Here is a 16040-nt window from a genome sequence, read left to right as displayed (position 1 = left end):
TAGCCAGTGCAGATCTGCCAAACCTCTGACATAAAAGTGCAAACGAAGATCATGATCACGTACAAAAAAATCCCCGCTACGTGGAGTGGGGTGTGGCGGGGAGTAAGGCAATGTGACGTAGCAGCGGCAGCCTCGTTCTCGACCAATGGGAGAAGGAGGCATGCAGAAAGGGGCGGGGCAACGCCTGTTTATGTGTTTTCCCGCCCTGTGCGTCACTGGCTGTCTGACTGATGGATCTCAGCTAGCAATGGATGCCCACATCAGCTGGCAGACGCTTTGACAGAGGGTATCTGGCTGGTTTGGACACAGAGGCCAGGTTAGAAGAGTTTTTACTTGTATCTACACTTACATTTTAACGCTACCTGAGCGGTGTTCTAAATACAAAGTAGCGGATGGACGTTTAACTGTAGGACAAGCTAGTTAAGGGTTCTTGCTAGCTAGCTGGGGCTAACGACAATAACAAAACGTCGGATTGTTCAGTTAACGCTAACTCTAGCTTTTCTAATAGCCTGATTAATCTTTCATATATTGTACCCTCGTGGTGACGGTTCCTAAATTTGTGCAACAACCGTACTAATGGTAAGAAACGACGTGGCTATTGTTAGCGGCTGTCTAGTTTGGTTTTAGTTAACCACATCAACAGTAAGCTAATATCTAGCGACAGTGTCGCTTTCAGCTGTCATAATGCAAGAACAGTATAAAAAATAAAAAAGAAAGAAAGAAAAAGAAAGAAAGTCTTTAACAGCAGTCGAATACATTCCCGTACCGTAGCACACATTTAACGTGAGAGGAGGCTAAAGCTAACTAACTTAACAGACGGGACTTGAAGCTTCTGTCAATCAAACACCGCAACCACACCGAAATAAACAGTAGAGAGTAAATGGAGGATGAAACTGTCTTTTGGGAACACGTCAAGTCACCTCGGGGATATTAATAGACCTGTGTGGGTTTCAGAGCTCAGATTCTTTGACTTGCCACCGGTTTGATCTGAGTTATAATGATTTATATTGTTCCAGACTAGCTGAATATTTGTGATGTACTCTCTCAGTTAGCAGATATGGTGAGGCACAGCGTGATGGCGGAGTTGCAAGTCTTCCAGCAGGTAGGATCTGAACTGTTATTACTGGTGATTTCAAAACCTCTAACTTCCTGAAACATGTTGTGTTAGATACCATCAAGCTGCCAGAAAGTAGTGAACAAACTGTGAAGGTTATCTACACTGAAGCAGAAGTTTCATCACTCTCAATGAGTCACGCACTGTGAGTGGTTGTGTAAATGCTTCTGGAAATATCCAGGGTGAGATAAGGTCTGTTATGCTGTTTCCTGTATTCTCATCAGGCCACTGTTTTGGCAGCTTGCCAATGGGTTAGATAGCCAGTAAGGTTATAATAATAGTTAAATGACCATATGATTGTAGTGGTTAATTTTTTGCAAGGAAGGATTTATCAATTATGTGTTAGCCTGCTGGAGGAGAATACATTTCAGTTTTTCTTTTACTTTGACACGGTCAACAAAGTGGCAGAATTATGTACTCCTTCTCGTGCTTTCTCTTCTGTACTATCACCTGATCTCTCTGACTACTCTTGCACTTTCCCTCCCTCTCTCCCCCTCCCATGCGGCCTCCTTCTGTTACAGGGTAACTCCCTGGCTTTTGGCCAAGTAGGGCAGAGCTGTGGCGGAATTCAGGAGAATGGGGTCGCCACAGAGGAAAGACAGCACCTTTCCCAAGGCCCATCAGGTAGTTTTATTATTCAGAACAACATATTGCTCTGGCAAATTCTGTACATTTTAGGCTCATTTTGCTTGCATATGCATTCTTCTGTTTTGCAGCAGATTTTGAGAAAAGCCAGCCAGTGAAAATCCCAGATGCAACTAAAAGAAAGAAGAAGAAAAGAACTAGGGCAACAGACAGCTCCACGGACACTTTTGAGGGTAATGAAACACATATTATTGTGAGACATATATGGAAAAAAGGAAGATGTTACCTTTTTTTTCACTACATGGGAAACACCTACTGCAAGCTCGTATTTACTTTTTTTCAGACCTCTATAAACTGACAGATGAGGTGCTTGGTCAGGGAGCATATGCAAAAGTTCAAGGATGCATAAGCCTGCAGAATGGACAGGAGTTTGCTGTGAAGGTGAGTGAGGAAATTGTTTTGTAATTAGTGATTTAAACTTATTTTGTACAGTGTCAATTGGCTGAGGATGCACAGTAATTTAAAGCAGAAAATGATAATAAAAAACAAAACAAAAACAAAATCAGGATTTTTAAGTTTAACAGTGTGAAATGAAAATGTATATATTTTTTTTAAGGCAACTAATGGTGTTCTGTCTGTTTTGGTATACAAAGATCATAGAAAAAAGTGCAGGGCACAGTCGCAGCAGAGTCTTTCGAGAAGTGGAGACACTCTACCAGTGTCAAGGAAACAAGTGAGTGCATTTAGTATGAGCAATTTTAAAATCTAAAACAACACGATGAACTAGAATCTAATTATCAGGAAATATTTTGTTCCAGAAATATTTTGGAGATGATCCAGTTCTTTGAGGACAGCTCGTGCTTTTATTTGGTATTTGAAAAGCTGCGTGGAGGTAAGTATAACTGTCTCAGCAATTATAGTGTCTTTGTACACATAGCTGTTTCAGATGACTCATTATGAACACACACTGATTGCCTCAAGTGATTCTTTTCTCTTCTTCCAGGCTCCATTCTAACACACATCCAGAACCGAAAGCACTTTGATGAGCTGGAGGCCAGTAAGGTGGTTAGGGACATTGCCCAAGCACTTGACTTCTTACACACTAAAGGTGGGTCAGCATCCCAACAGCTCTAATCCCAAAGTCCAAACAGAAAGTCTGTGGATTTTTTCTTCTTCATTTCATCATGGTGACAATGTGCTTTTCTACAGGCATTGCCCATAGAGACCTTAAGCTGGAGAACATCCTTTGTGAATACACTGATCGAGTAAGTGGCCATTAAAAGGACCGGAAGCTTTCAGAAGGGCACTAATTACTGCTAGAGTATAGAGTGTAACAGTATAACAATGTTTTCCTCAATCTTTCTATTCAGGTGTCGCCAGTAAAGATCTGTGATTTTGACTTGGGAAGTGGAGTGAAGCTCAGCAGCGCCTGTACACCCATATCGACTCCAGAGCTCACCACACCGGTAACAGTCTAGTTTTGAATTCATAGCACATACACACAAACATAATCAATCTAATGGATAACAGTTACTTGACTCCTTTTGCCCTCTCTTAGTGTGGCTCGGCTGAGTACATGGCTCCAGAAGTAGTGGAGGTGTTCACTGATGAGGCCTCCTTCTACGACAAGCGCTGTGACCTTTGGAGCCTTGGGGTCATTCTCTACATCCTGCTGAGCGGCAGCCCCCCCTTCACAGGCCACTGTGGCACCGACTGTGGCTGGGATCGGGGAGAAACCTGCAGAACCTGCCAGGTATGCCTGCCCAGTCAGCCTCTGCGCTCAGTCAGTGTCTCACTTTACACAGCCGTATGTGTTGCTTCCCCTGTCACCACTCTGAAACAAAAAGATACAATTTAAAACTACAACATGAAAGTGTTTGTTTTTTGCAACGGCCCTTAAGGTGTGTTTTAAAAACTTCTTTCTTCTTTCTTTCATTACTGTTTCTGCGTCTTTGAAATGGGATTACTATTTGGTCACTTTGGTGTGTCCACATCAGATGGTTCATATCATCATTTATGTTTTTTTTTATTACAACATTGATTATGGTAACCTTAATGTAATAAAAAGTTGATGTTGTAGCATTTATAACCTGATTTACCTATTGACAAAGAGTTAAAAATAGCTGAAACAGTTAGTCTGCAACTATTTTGAGAATCAGTGAAAGATTTAAGTAATTTTTTAAGCAAAAATAGTGAAAATTCACTGGTTCTGGCTTCTCAATTGTGAATGTTTTCTTGTTTCAGTAGTCTTTTATTATTTTCACCTAAATATTTACTGGTTTTGGACTGTAAGTTGGACAAAACAAGATATTTGAAGATGTCACCTTGGACTTTGGGAACTTGTTATGTGAAGGTTTTCGCTATTTGGTGACATTTTATAAACCAAATGATAAATCGAGAGAGTAATCAGTAGATTACTTGATAATGAAAATAATCATTAGTCACAGGTCCTGGTGAAAGTAAATATTTGAAGTATGATAAAGGAAGAAGTAGGAAAAACTACTCTTACATTCCTTTCAACCGAATTAAGGTTATTTTTTACCCTCATTCAGATAGTTGACAGAACAGATTCATTGAAAGTGCGAAGAGAGAGGAAGGTGGAATTGAACCACAAACACTGCAGTTACATGGTATGCATAAAGTATCCTATAGTTATAGCCAGGATAGTATGTCAGTCATTAATACTATCTTGTCCACTACAGCCAGGCGGAGTTGCTCAGCAGTTATCATAGTGCATGTGCTTCTTAGCTTGGTCATATCTAACCCAAGTGTATTCCTATCAGCTGTTTTGGATGTGAAGAACTTTCCTCTGTTGCTGCCTGATTGTCATGTATAATGTTCCCTTGAGTTCAGGAGAAGCAGTGCCCACAGGCACTCTAACTTTAGACCAAATTTTTGTGTGGAGAATGCTGCCTCTGCTTCAATGCTAATAAATTACTGAAACACTGACAGCTGAGGAGTTTCACGGGATATTGTGTAATCCTCTCTCCTCAGAGTCACCTGTTTGAGAGCATCCAGCAGGGCAAGTACGAGTTTCCAGACAAGGACTGGGCTCACATCACAGCGGGAGCCAAGGACCTCATCTCAAAGCTGTTGGTTCGAGACGCCACCCTGCGCGTCAGTGCTGCTCAGGTCCTAGAGCACCCTTGGGTGCAGGGGGTGGGTATCATTACATCTGTGCACTAGAATAGTTGAATTGTTCTTGGTACTTTAAACTTGTCTGATACAACACCACAATAATTCTTCCAGTTTATTTTCTATTTTATTTCAAGGTGTGATTTCAGGTCAGTTATTCCCTTTCTTACTTTTTTTTTTTACAGAACGCTCCAGAGAGAGGTCTTCCAACTCCTCATGCTCTACAGAGGTATGATTGAGAGTTTAGAAAGTCAAGTCAAATGTATTTATGAAGTTTATGAGGTGGTTCAGACAAGGGATGTGCGTGATTAGTCGACTAAACGATTAAACTATGCTACCCTCGCTAGACGGCACCAGAAATACTAGTTGGTTAAACTAATTATATATATTTTATTAATGTACAACGCTGGTTAAATGTTGCATCTAAGATGTTACACAGCTGCCTGCCACTAGCTGGGGCTGCAGCCCCGGCAGACAGCAGCCCCCCTCTCCCTGTGCCAGTGCCCTGATGTCGGAAACAAGCAAGGTGGAAAGTGGGATAGATGACATCTCGTAAAATCAGCGCAGTTTGACAGTATTTCATCTAGAAAATGAAAATAATGTTGTATGTAGGCTGTGTCAGAATCAACTGGCATATAACCACTTGACCGGAGCAATGTGTAACTATATTCAGCACAGGCAGGTGGACTTAACCTGCAAGGAAATAAGGCTAATACTGCTAATGTTAGCAACACTCAGCAAACCAATATGACCTGCAGTGTTTCCCATTAATTACACATTGACACGGGACAGCGTGTCATGTTCTTTTTTTTTTTCTTTCTTTTTTTTATCTTTTCTCTTTTTTAAGTTTCATTTACTTTGATTTGACTGTTTTACATACAAAAGTGATTGCTGACAATCAGGTAAAGCTTGCTTGCTTAATCTTCATATATAGACACAAACATGATCCTGATAATGGTCCACAAAAAAATTTCGATTTTTAAAATAACACTTGGTTGGAAGTACCACTACAAAATCCTAACAAAACCATATCACACAATGTTGCTCATCAAAGCCACACATCTATCTGTATTGTAATTAACAATTTGGAGCTCCAAGCAGCACTTTGGCCAGACTTGTTAAAAAGAACATGTAGCAGGGAGCTGTTGCCCCAGGTGGAGACACCAGGATACGACTGACGGTCCAGACAGTTCAGAGGAAGTTGTTAACAGAGAGAGAAGTTTTTCATGAGACTGAACTGTTTTCAGTGTGTGAGTATCCAACAAGCCTGGTGATTTGCAGTAGAAACTGTGGAATAATGAATCAAAGCAACAGGTTTGATGTGCACATAAGCTCGGGAGGTCTCTGCGGTTATTTTCGCAACAGCCAGATAGAGACAGGAACAGATACTTGCTGTCCTCAGGTGGCTATAAGAGTCACCAAAGTAAAGGAAGGGCCTTCAGTAATAGGCTTATAACTGTTGTGGCTTACAGAGGTGGTAAAAATCACTCATTAATCATTATTATGTATGCCTGGCATTAATGCCAGAACCAGAATAAAAACATTTTTCTCTGCATGAAAAACGTTCATTAAAAGTGGAAAGACGAGCAAAACGTGAATAAAGGGGAGCGCGCAAGACGCATCCATCCGTGGCACCACGGTTGCAGTGCACCACTGGATAGGCGTCACCACACCCTCTGCTGCGCCTCTCCTCTCACTGGGACACAGTGTGTCACCAAGCTGCTAAACTTTCAAGGCCAGGAAATAAACTTAGTGCGCTGCAGGAAAATACCAGTGCACCGACACAAAATAGAGCCCTGTGTGTTTGGTGTGAAAATCCTGAGTGTGTGAGTGAATGCCGAGATGCAGAAAGGAGACAATGTGCCATGGTAATGTGTATATAGTACAGATTAAAAACAGTCAACTTTCTCTCAAATCCTCTTGTGCCTCCTCTGTTCCTCCAGGAACAGCAGCACCAAAGACCTGACTCAGTTTGCAGCAGAAGCCATTGCCTTTAACCGGCAGCTATCTCAGCACGACGAGCAGCAGGAGGATGTCGGCGTTATCGTTTGCTCCATGAGGCTTTCTCCTCCTTCAAACTCCAGACTGGCTCGTAGACGGGCGCAGTCCAATGCCCTGCGCACCAGGGACTTTGCACCCGCTTCGGACGACCTGGCAGCCTGAAGAACCAGTACAAGCCGCCTCGTCATGTTCTCTGATTCTCACCTCTCTGTGTGTGTGTGTGTGTGTGTGTGTGTGTGTGTGTGTGTGTGTGTGTGTGTGTGTGTGTGTGTGTGTGTGTGTGTGTGTGTGTGTGTGTGTGTGTGTGTGTGTGTGTGTGTGTGTGTGTGTGTGTGTGTGTGTGTGTGTGTGTGTGTGTGTGTGTGTGTGTGTGTGTGTGTGTGTTCAAAGGGAGCCTTGTAAGATCAGCCACACATCATCAGAAGTGACTAACTGTTCCTGGTGTTAAAGCTCTATCCCATGGCCAGTAATCTTATCACCTAGACAGAGTTTGAGCACCAAGGGGACAGTTAATCCTCAGATACCACCTCCTAATTGAAAACACAGTTGTAACTCCTGAGATTTGTCCAGGAGTTGTTTTAAGCTGCCTGAGTTTTAAACAAGGACTTTTTAAGTTGAGAATAGCTTTGGGTTTCAGAAATCCATCATTATTATTTTATTTAAATGCTACTTATTGCTTCTCAGTCAATGGAGGAAAGGGATGATCTATCTTTTATTTTTTTTAAGCATGTATGTGTGTGTGATTTGAAGTGTGTGGATGTATGTCGTTTAGATAAAAATGGACTTCATTTAGAGGAGACTAGGGCTTTTTCTCCATTTGACCTGCACATTAAGTAATTGAAGTTAGTCTGGTGTTTTAAAGAGCGTGGGTAAAGCCTACAGGAAGAGCAGGAATCTGAAGGGATACATAATGAAGTTAGAAAAGACTCTTTGATCAAATTGTTTTGTATTTCTTTTCATTTCTAGCTTTCACATCAACACAAGCTACCTGTAGCACTGATATACTTTAAAATAAGTCCTGTATTTAGTTTGAAGGGAGAATATTAAATCATAAATCATCAGTTTGGTCCAACAATGTGAATTTGACACGTACAGTAAATATTTATTTTTTAAGGGAGCTTTAACTTTTATCCTTATTACAGTCCAACATTACCTCAGGCTCTTTTTTTGTTTTTTTCCCCCTCCCCCCAACCATGTCTTTGCATGTTTTGTACTGTAAAAAATGTAACACCATCCCAAAAAGACTTGCTTGGTTTCTTACTAGGAGTCTTATTAATTTGATATCTAGTGTTCTCAGTCAGAAAGACTTGAAATGTGAGAAATTCACGTGTTTTAGGTGATATGTACCGTTGCTGATGAGATTAAAGGGGTTTTGTGAGTAGTTAATTTTACACTTGATAGGGAGATAGAGGATTCCATACTGGGGTTGAAGATATTTATTTTTATACAAGTATTTGTATATTGTTCGGTTTTGTGAATGTGCCTGTTGAAAGAATTTTGGACTAACCAAGCTGAGACATCTGTGTCTTTGATTGTCTATGAATTTGCTGTTACTTACTCTCCGATTTTGTTTCTTTTTTTTTTTTTTTAAGAAATTGTTTTACTTTTTTTTAATTTTTTTGTTTCATTCATTGAGGACCCAGTCTGTGTTTGAATGGGGGTCACAATGGCAATCTATCACTTCCTATTTCCCCTAACCCTGTTAATTTTATATGTTGCTCGCTAAACGACATGTCCCCTGATTTCACACTGTTGCCATGGACACCCCAATCCCTATAGCAACTAAGGGCCTTCACAGGCTGCAGGAATTGACAGAGATTTGCTCAGAGCGAATACACACATTAGGAAACAACCATTTGCTATGTTAATGCCCTCGCACTCCCATTATGAATCATAAAAGGACTTGTAATGGCATCAAATAGGATACAGTAATGAGTATGCAATTATGGAGTCCGTTTGAAATTTTAAAAGCTCATATGGGGTCCTATGCATAAAGCACTCACTGCAGAGCATATATTCACTGGCATGCTGTGTTCTCAATAAAAAGATCCTTAACATCTTCTATTGTCTGATCTGTGTGATACACTTAAACAGTTTATTTGTCATTGATTTACTGCTAGATTTCATTCAGGACTTATGAGTAAATGTGCTTTTAATTTTAAAGCTTCATTCAGTGAAGGTCCTTTTGGACTGTACAAAGACTGAGACGACGGTGAAGGGGGCAGGAAGAGGGTGTGATTAACCTGCCCAAATAGTGACAAGATGGAATCGCCCCGGTGGGAGCTGTGTCCTTGTTAAGAAAAGCAGACGGAGAAAAGGGGGGAGAAAGGGGATTGGAGAGGTATGTGTACATGGCATCTGGCTGCTGATAACCTGACTTTTTTTTTTTTTTTTTTAGGATCCTAAACGGCCTAGATGATGTAACCTAATTGTACTTTTATCATAAATCAAAAATGGATTTATAAAAAAAAAAGCAGTAGTAACATTGAACAGCACTCATCCTCTATCCTGCTTATATATATATACTGATCTCTAGGAGCATCCTCCGTTTGTCAGATTTTGCTTTTTTTTTTTTTTTTTTTTCCTGCAAACGTGTCAAAATCCCTTCACAGGCCGGTTTGATTGGACCGTTCTTTTCAAAGCGCTCTACAGCGCCCCCCAGTGGGCCCATCTTCATTATAACCTGTGGCGTGTGAGCAGCAGTTCAATCTGCTGTTCACCTGCCGGAGGGGAGAGACCACCTCCGACTCCTGCGACTCCTGCACAGCGTGATGGACGGTCGAAAGACGGCGACCCACCTAAGTGGATCATGCATCTGATCTAATGTAAGTGACACTGAGATCAGTACATAATAATGTCGCCGCGGGGTTGTTTTCAGGTTTTCTGTGCAAGTCTGAAAGCGTAACTGCGAAAATGTGATTTTAGAGTCGCTTGTGTTTTGCTTCACAATGAGAGGGTTATCACGGGAACAGCAGGGAATAGTTGCACTTTTAGTGGTACTGCCTCACATATTAAACCTTTTGCCTTTGCCTTTAATTTGTGGAGGAAATTAATAATTCATGTTTTTTTTTATATAAAAAAAAGAATTTTCTAAGTTTCTTTTGAATTAAATGCTTGCAGTCCAATGTGACATTTTCTCTTCCTCTTCAGCCACTTGACCTTCTCTCTCTGAGTCGAGGAGTTCAGGGATCAGTAAGTCACCTGATGTTCAGCTTCTCCGGGTCTCACAGATCTCTCCACGAAACATGGTGCTACCTGAAACAACCTCCAGACCATCTGCTCCCAAGAAGGCCCACGAGCAGCGCGCTCTGCGGCAGCAGAGCCTGCCCTCCCCGGCCCTGTGCTGCGCCTGCGGCCTGTGCATCATGCTGGCCGGCATCAACATCACCCTGGTGGGAGCTTTTGCTTTCGGCACCTTCATTCCTACGGGCAACCCCCCCATCATCATCGGGCCTCTTCTCTTACTGATAGCCCTGGCTTTCTTCACAGCCTGCTGTGTGGTCAGCAGGAGACCCCCGGCCCACATGGCCCGCAAGGCTAAAGGGGGCGAGAAGTGGGGGCTGATGCGGATGGGGACGGCCGCGTTCGAGATGGAGACGAGTGAACACACGCTACAGGACACCACGGCTGTCCAGCTCAGCCCCACCAACTCCCCCAGCTCCTCTCGCAAGTCCAGCTCCAGCCACGGGGGCAACGCCGCTCCGCCCGCCTGTCAGGATGGAGCCCTATCAGAGATGTGTGGCATTGGAGATAACCCCACCTCGACCTCTGACTTCATGGACAGCACTCCCACACAGATGCTGCCTGCTCACATGACTTCCTCTACGTAGCGTGGACTTTCTTTTGCCGTTTGAGTGTTTGGACGTTTTGCTGTTTACAGGATGCAAGTGTCTGGTATCATTGACGGGACTGATTGACATTTTCAAATATAAGGCTACCGAAAAAGAAATCCTGATAAACGACCAACAGACTCTAAGGCTGTAGTCTGAAATGTATTGTGTTCAACCTGTCTGATTGTAACTTATTCGGTGCGTTGTTGCAGTTATTGCTCAGTCCCGGGATGTTTATTAATTTTCCAGGAACAGAAAACAGGAACAGGAGATGATACCTTAATCCAAGTGCCTGTTTGTGTACTTCTTGTTGTATAAATCATCCAGTTAAGTCAGATTATCCTGCATTCATGTCGTATGGATCAACTGTGGTTAGTGCCTGTCACCGTATACGTTTGGAAAGAAGATGAGTGTGTCCAGCCAGGCTTCTTCTGTGAGTCATGAGACTGTTCCTGTGTAAGCCCAGTAAATCTCAGCCGCAGTTTTTCACACACTTTGACGGAAGTGTTATTATTTATTTTGTCTTTTTAATGCTTTTATCAGCTGTAGTGAGTGAGTGTGTAACGTTGAGCTGTTGTCAGATGTATATTCAGGAACAAATGAGTGTTTTACCTTCAGTGAATTTGTTTGTCATGTTGTAGTGCCATGATTATAATAGTTACTACAGATCTTAATACATGTTTGGAGCATCTGTACATTTTATAAATAAAGCTGAAATTTGACTTGATTGTAAGTTACTGTCTATGGTGTGTTTCTGTTTAAAAACCTCACAAAATTAAAAAGTGACTTGTTGAGGATTTCCTTATGAACAGTAATTTAAAAGAAAACTCATTCTTTGTGTATCATCCCCAAGAACAAAGAATGAGTTTTCTTTTAAATTACTGTTCATAATGAAATCCTCAGCAAGTCAGTTTTTAATTTTGTGAGTCATAAAAGACACAGTAGCACCTACATGAGCGGCTGACAAAGAAAGGATTGCAGGTTGTGAAGATAATTCAGTTGTTATCTTAGAGAAGCCAGCGGCAGCAGTGCAAACAGCTCCGTCCTAACATGTTGCCCATCACTTGGCATCTGACCCAGCAGCTGCTGGCAAAGGCGAGAGCCCTGTTTACTCATCATTATACATCTGCTGTCCACAAACACAGAAAGACACACACTGTGATCCCCACGCACAACTCAACCACTGGAAGAGATAACAGAGCAGCCGCCGCCCGCCGTTATTACAGTCCGACAGGCAGTGTGGGTGTCTGCATTATCCGAGGAGTAGGAAATACGACGGGTAGTGTTTCTATAAGGAGGATGACATGTCTTGGCAACCTGAACACATTTTACTAACTAGTAATGAGGTCATGTTGCTCTGAGGGACGGCACAGTGAAATTATTTTAGAGCAGAGCTGCCTTTAACCGTGTGCAGGTTGCTGTAAGTGAGCAATTTCAACCAACAATATTCTATTTAAGTCCGCACTCTTTTCCTTCTTGCACTTTTGATTACTTACTCCCACTCTGAGAATAAAATTTCACTCAAAGATGAAATTTATGGGCGAATGAATAAGACATGGTATAAAAACTAAAACTGTGATTCAGGACTTCACCTTTGTTCATTTTCACCCAAAGGAACCAACCTGTTAATTTATGAGGAAAACCTTTAGACTTTCTTGTATAAAATGTAGGTACCAGCAATGCTTGCTTGTAATAACTCAGTGTAATATTTCAAAACCAAACATCTTTTCATTTCATTGTTTCAGGATTTAAGTATTTACATATAACAGACATGTTGTGTTTAACCAAGTATTGATTGTCAGGGGGGGTTAATAATTGCTCTCCAACTCTTCATTTGTACAGCATAAAAAAGAGGAAGAAGAGTCAGTATAGGACAGTTTTGATGGACTCCTGGACTCTTCCTTATCCATCTCTCGGTTTCTGGGAGGGTATCAGGGTCCACAAATGCACAATGTCCGCCGTGATCCCAGCTTGGTGTGCTGGTCTTGTTTTCTATCTGAATGACGGGACTGTCCCCAAGCCCTGGCTTGTGGCTCTAAGTAATGAACGTTTTGCAGCCTCCTCTGAGGGCCTCCCGATGATGAACGTTTTATACTGAAAAGTTGCATTTGGGGCCTTTCAATAACCAATAACCACCATTTCAGCATTTAGTTAGTGTCTGCTTCAAACTGAAATATAGGCACTGGAATGCTTCTAAAACGATTATATAAAATCTGGACGTCTAAATTACTGTCACGTTTCAACCAAATTTAGCCCAGTTTTAGCCAAATATTGTAGCCATAAATAGGTAGGTATGCCGTGTTCTTGCAACAGCGATATGGATTTGATGATGAAGGTAGTACTTCAGGTGTCAGTCAGTGGCGTATGTTCGAGCTGCTCTGTCTGTTTCCTGTAACGTTCACAGCCGTTAAAAGTCTGTTGTTCTGCTGCAACATCAGCTGTTGCCAGTTGTCATGGAATGGATCAACTCATTCTGTGTGTGGTCTCCCTTCATCCCAACATGTCTCGACACTTCAGCACACATACTGCATGGTTTTCACAAAATGCACCTATCCCGCCACCTCTGTACCGGTGGAAAGCAATGAAGTGCATTTTCTCAAGTACTGTACTTGAGTACATTTTAGAGATAATTGTTCTTTGCTTGATTACCAGATGTCAAAGAGTTGATAGAAGTTCCAAATGAGATGCTTTTCCCATCTTAACTTCTGTGATGGTATAATTTAAGTGACTGTTTGAGGCTCAAAGGTGTAAAACCATCCAATCTTTTACCAAAGTTCCCAATTTACAACAAATAGCTTTTTTTTCTTTTCTTCCTGTCCTATTAATCATCTTCTGACCCCTAAGATTTATCTTGAGACCATTTGGATGGTGTTGACAATTGGCAATTACTTGAATATTCTTTGAGCAAACCATGAAATACTTGAGAAAGTATCTAAGCGTTTTCCAGCCAAAACGAAAACTTCCTATGTACAATAATGAAAAGGTACTTGTGGAAAAATGTTTCTGTTGGAAAGCAGAACAAGTCGTTGCCCACCAAACTGGGGTCCCGACCCCTGTCCCTGCCTGTTCCCCAGTTCTTTAGACACTCTGTGGGGATCCACCAACAAACACACCCCGCCAAAGGTCTCTGCTCACCACCACACAACCCAAAGAAATGATAACGGAAGCCATCTTTGTGAGTGAAGGGGTTAGTTCACCGTATTTCACCAGATTAAGCCTCATGAATGGGTGCACATAGTCAGAGTGTTTTGCATATCCGGCGAGTCAGAAATTGATTGGCACAGGCCATGTCTTGGAAACGTGAATTCATTTTACCGTAACAGTAACAAAGTCATGTTGCTCTGAGTGATGCCAGAAGAAATCCAATTGTAATGATAAAAAAAAAAAAAAGGTCTGTGTGTGTGTGTACAGCAGAGAGATTAATTGTGTCACTCTTATGTTCATGTTGCTCGTAAAGACACCATAATTCCTTGAATCTATTTTAGCATGCTGGGGCCACAACGGCATCACAGCTCTTCAGATTAATCATCATATGATGCTTCAAATATCACCATCAGCGAAAACGGCCTCTAATAATTGATAAATACATAAAAAAAATTCTATATTCATTTGCAAGGCAATCTTTATTTCAGTCCACCCCACTCATTACAGTAATGATTGGTGAATGTAATAATGTTGATAGTGAGGCTGAGGGCTCCGGATCACATCAACGTCAGTGAGAGCGGCACGGTTTACAAAAGACGGGGGCTGAGACTGTTGCTTTTATGCAAATGGCTCCCATTAGAAAGGGGAATGCGTCCAGTGAGCGCGCAACGAACTGGAATCACACGCAGCGGTTTGATAAATGGTCATTCGTGGCGCTTCGTCGTACGATTCACGGACGATATTATCCCGCGAGAATTTCCCGTTGACAGACGGACCCCGGCCCGCGGTCTTACGACTCCACCTCGTGGAGAGAAGACGGCGGGGCCCCGTCAGCTCACGAAGAGCTGCGTGGCTGATGGAGGAGTCCTCAAAGTATAAACGGAGTCATTCCTACTGTTGCCCACTGTGTCAAGAGGAGAAACCCATTTCATCAAGGCCATAGAATGTCAGATAAAAAAAATGTTACTGCTTTACTCCAATATCATCCCGAGGACACATCCCTTAATACCTTCTCATTCTGAGTATATGCATTGACTATAAATCTTGATCATTTCCGAAGCCGTTATTGTGGAATCATATGTTAAATTATATTTGCACGGGTATGTGTGTTATTCTCAGTATCCCGTGAATAAAAAAAAATACACTATCAAAGAGTCAATTTCTCAGATTACTTCCTAGTTTAAACAACAGGGAGAAATGATGCACCTCAGAGTCTCCAGCACTGTATTGTGGCGCTAGAGGGCAGTCTCGCCATTCACACCGCCCGTTGAGGACGGTCACGTTAATCCCGAGGGGGGAAAAAAAAAGGTACCGGGTTTGCTTTGAGATTTAGTCTCGTCGTGCCATCACAACTAGTTTGTCCACTGTGCAGCTTAAACAGGTGAGACGTCAAAACTTGAAACGTCCAGTGCACATACACTGGGAATGGACTTTTCAGGGAATTAGTAGACATTATATCTGCAGTAGTTAAACTGTTGAATTGAGATCTATTTGAATATTATGAGGATGTAATTTTAAGATGTTTCAGAATTACTAAGTGAATTAAGTTTTTGTGGGGAAAAAAAAGCAGATCAGACACAAAATATTATTAAAGGAAAGTATTTTTACGTGTCTTAAAAAATGTCTGGAGGGTCTCTTTAAAAAGCCTATAATGGAACACTATGAAGTTAAACAAAATGGGTCTTAACTGGAATATGTCAGTGAAAAAAAAAACATGAAGAAATAAATTTATTATGTACTTGAATGAAGGAAATTATTATCACTACTGATCATCACTCTTGCAAATTATGTTTATTTTTCATTTGGTAAAGAAGGTACCTGCTTTATCATCAAGTTTCTTCATGTTCATGTTCTAAACTCTTTAAAGCACAGGAGGTTTTATTTATTTCTTCTTTTTGGTTGGTTGGATGAGTTTTCACAATTTATACTCTCTTCCATCTAAAGTGTTCGGGCCTTGAATGCATCACAGCCTCTAACGGCACTTCTTCAAAGTGCCCGGCTGCACCCCAGCGTCCTTGGGCCTCCTCCCGTCTAAAACTCACTGTGGGATGCAGCAATCCTCCCGCGACCCTGAACCACGGCCAGGTCATCTCTGCAACGCCGCCGGAAAAATACATTTCCCACAGGTAATACACTACATTCCCGGATAACTAGAAGATAGAACAATAGCAAGGTTACAGTGCATTTGACCTCGTCTGCGAACATAACCCTCACCAGGTGAGTGACCCGAT

General features: G+C 41.8%; 2 protein-coding genes across 2 annotated transcripts; both read left to right on the top strand.

Annotated features, from left to right (window-relative positions):
* The first annotated feature begins 243 nt into the window (after positions 1 to 243).
* mknk1 (MAPK interacting serine/threonine kinase 1) lies at positions 244 to 7088 on the top strand. Its single transcript, XM_040128948.1, is given in 15 exon segments — positions 244 to 294; positions 297 to 316; positions 1049 to 1102; positions 1636 to 1738; positions 1834 to 1932; positions 2043 to 2140; positions 2353 to 2432; positions 2518 to 2591; positions 2703 to 2807; positions 2909 to 2964; positions 3070 to 3165; positions 3258 to 3452; positions 4694 to 4858; positions 5020 to 5063; positions 6778 to 7088. Coding segments are annotated over 15 exon segments (1452 nt in total). The 5' UTR covers positions 244 to 251; the 3' UTR covers positions 6998 to 7088.
* Positions 7089 to 9006: 1918 nt separating this feature from the next.
* On the top strand, positions 9007 to 11369 carry LOC120790941 (transmembrane protein 275-like). The gene is made up of 3 exons (XM_040128949.1): positions 9007 to 9176; positions 9448 to 9660; positions 9986 to 11369. Exon 3 carries the CDS (start codon positions 10081 to 10083, stop codon positions 10663 to 10665), a length of 585 nt encoding a protein of 194 aa, XP_039984883.1. The 5' UTR covers positions 9007 to 9176; positions 9448 to 9660; positions 9986 to 10080; the 3' UTR covers positions 10666 to 11369.
* Positions 11370 to 16040: the final 4671 nt, after the last annotated feature.

This window comes from Xiphias gladius, chromosome 6 (genome assembly GCF_016859285.1).
Source record: "Xiphias gladius isolate SHS-SW01 ecotype Sanya breed wild chromosome 6, ASM1685928v1, whole genome shotgun sequence".
In the NCBI taxonomy this organism is placed as follows: domain Eukaryota; kingdom Metazoa; phylum Chordata; class Actinopteri; order Istiophoriformes; family Xiphiidae; genus Xiphias; species Xiphias gladius.
Note: the sequence above shows the minus strand (reverse complement) of the source record. Positions and strands in the feature narration are given on the sequence as shown.

Coding starts and splice junctions, on each gene's coding strand:
- LOC120790941 (XM_040128949.1), top strand. CDS start 10,081: ATGGTGCTACCTGAAACAACCTCCAGACCATCTGCTCCCAAGAAGGCC.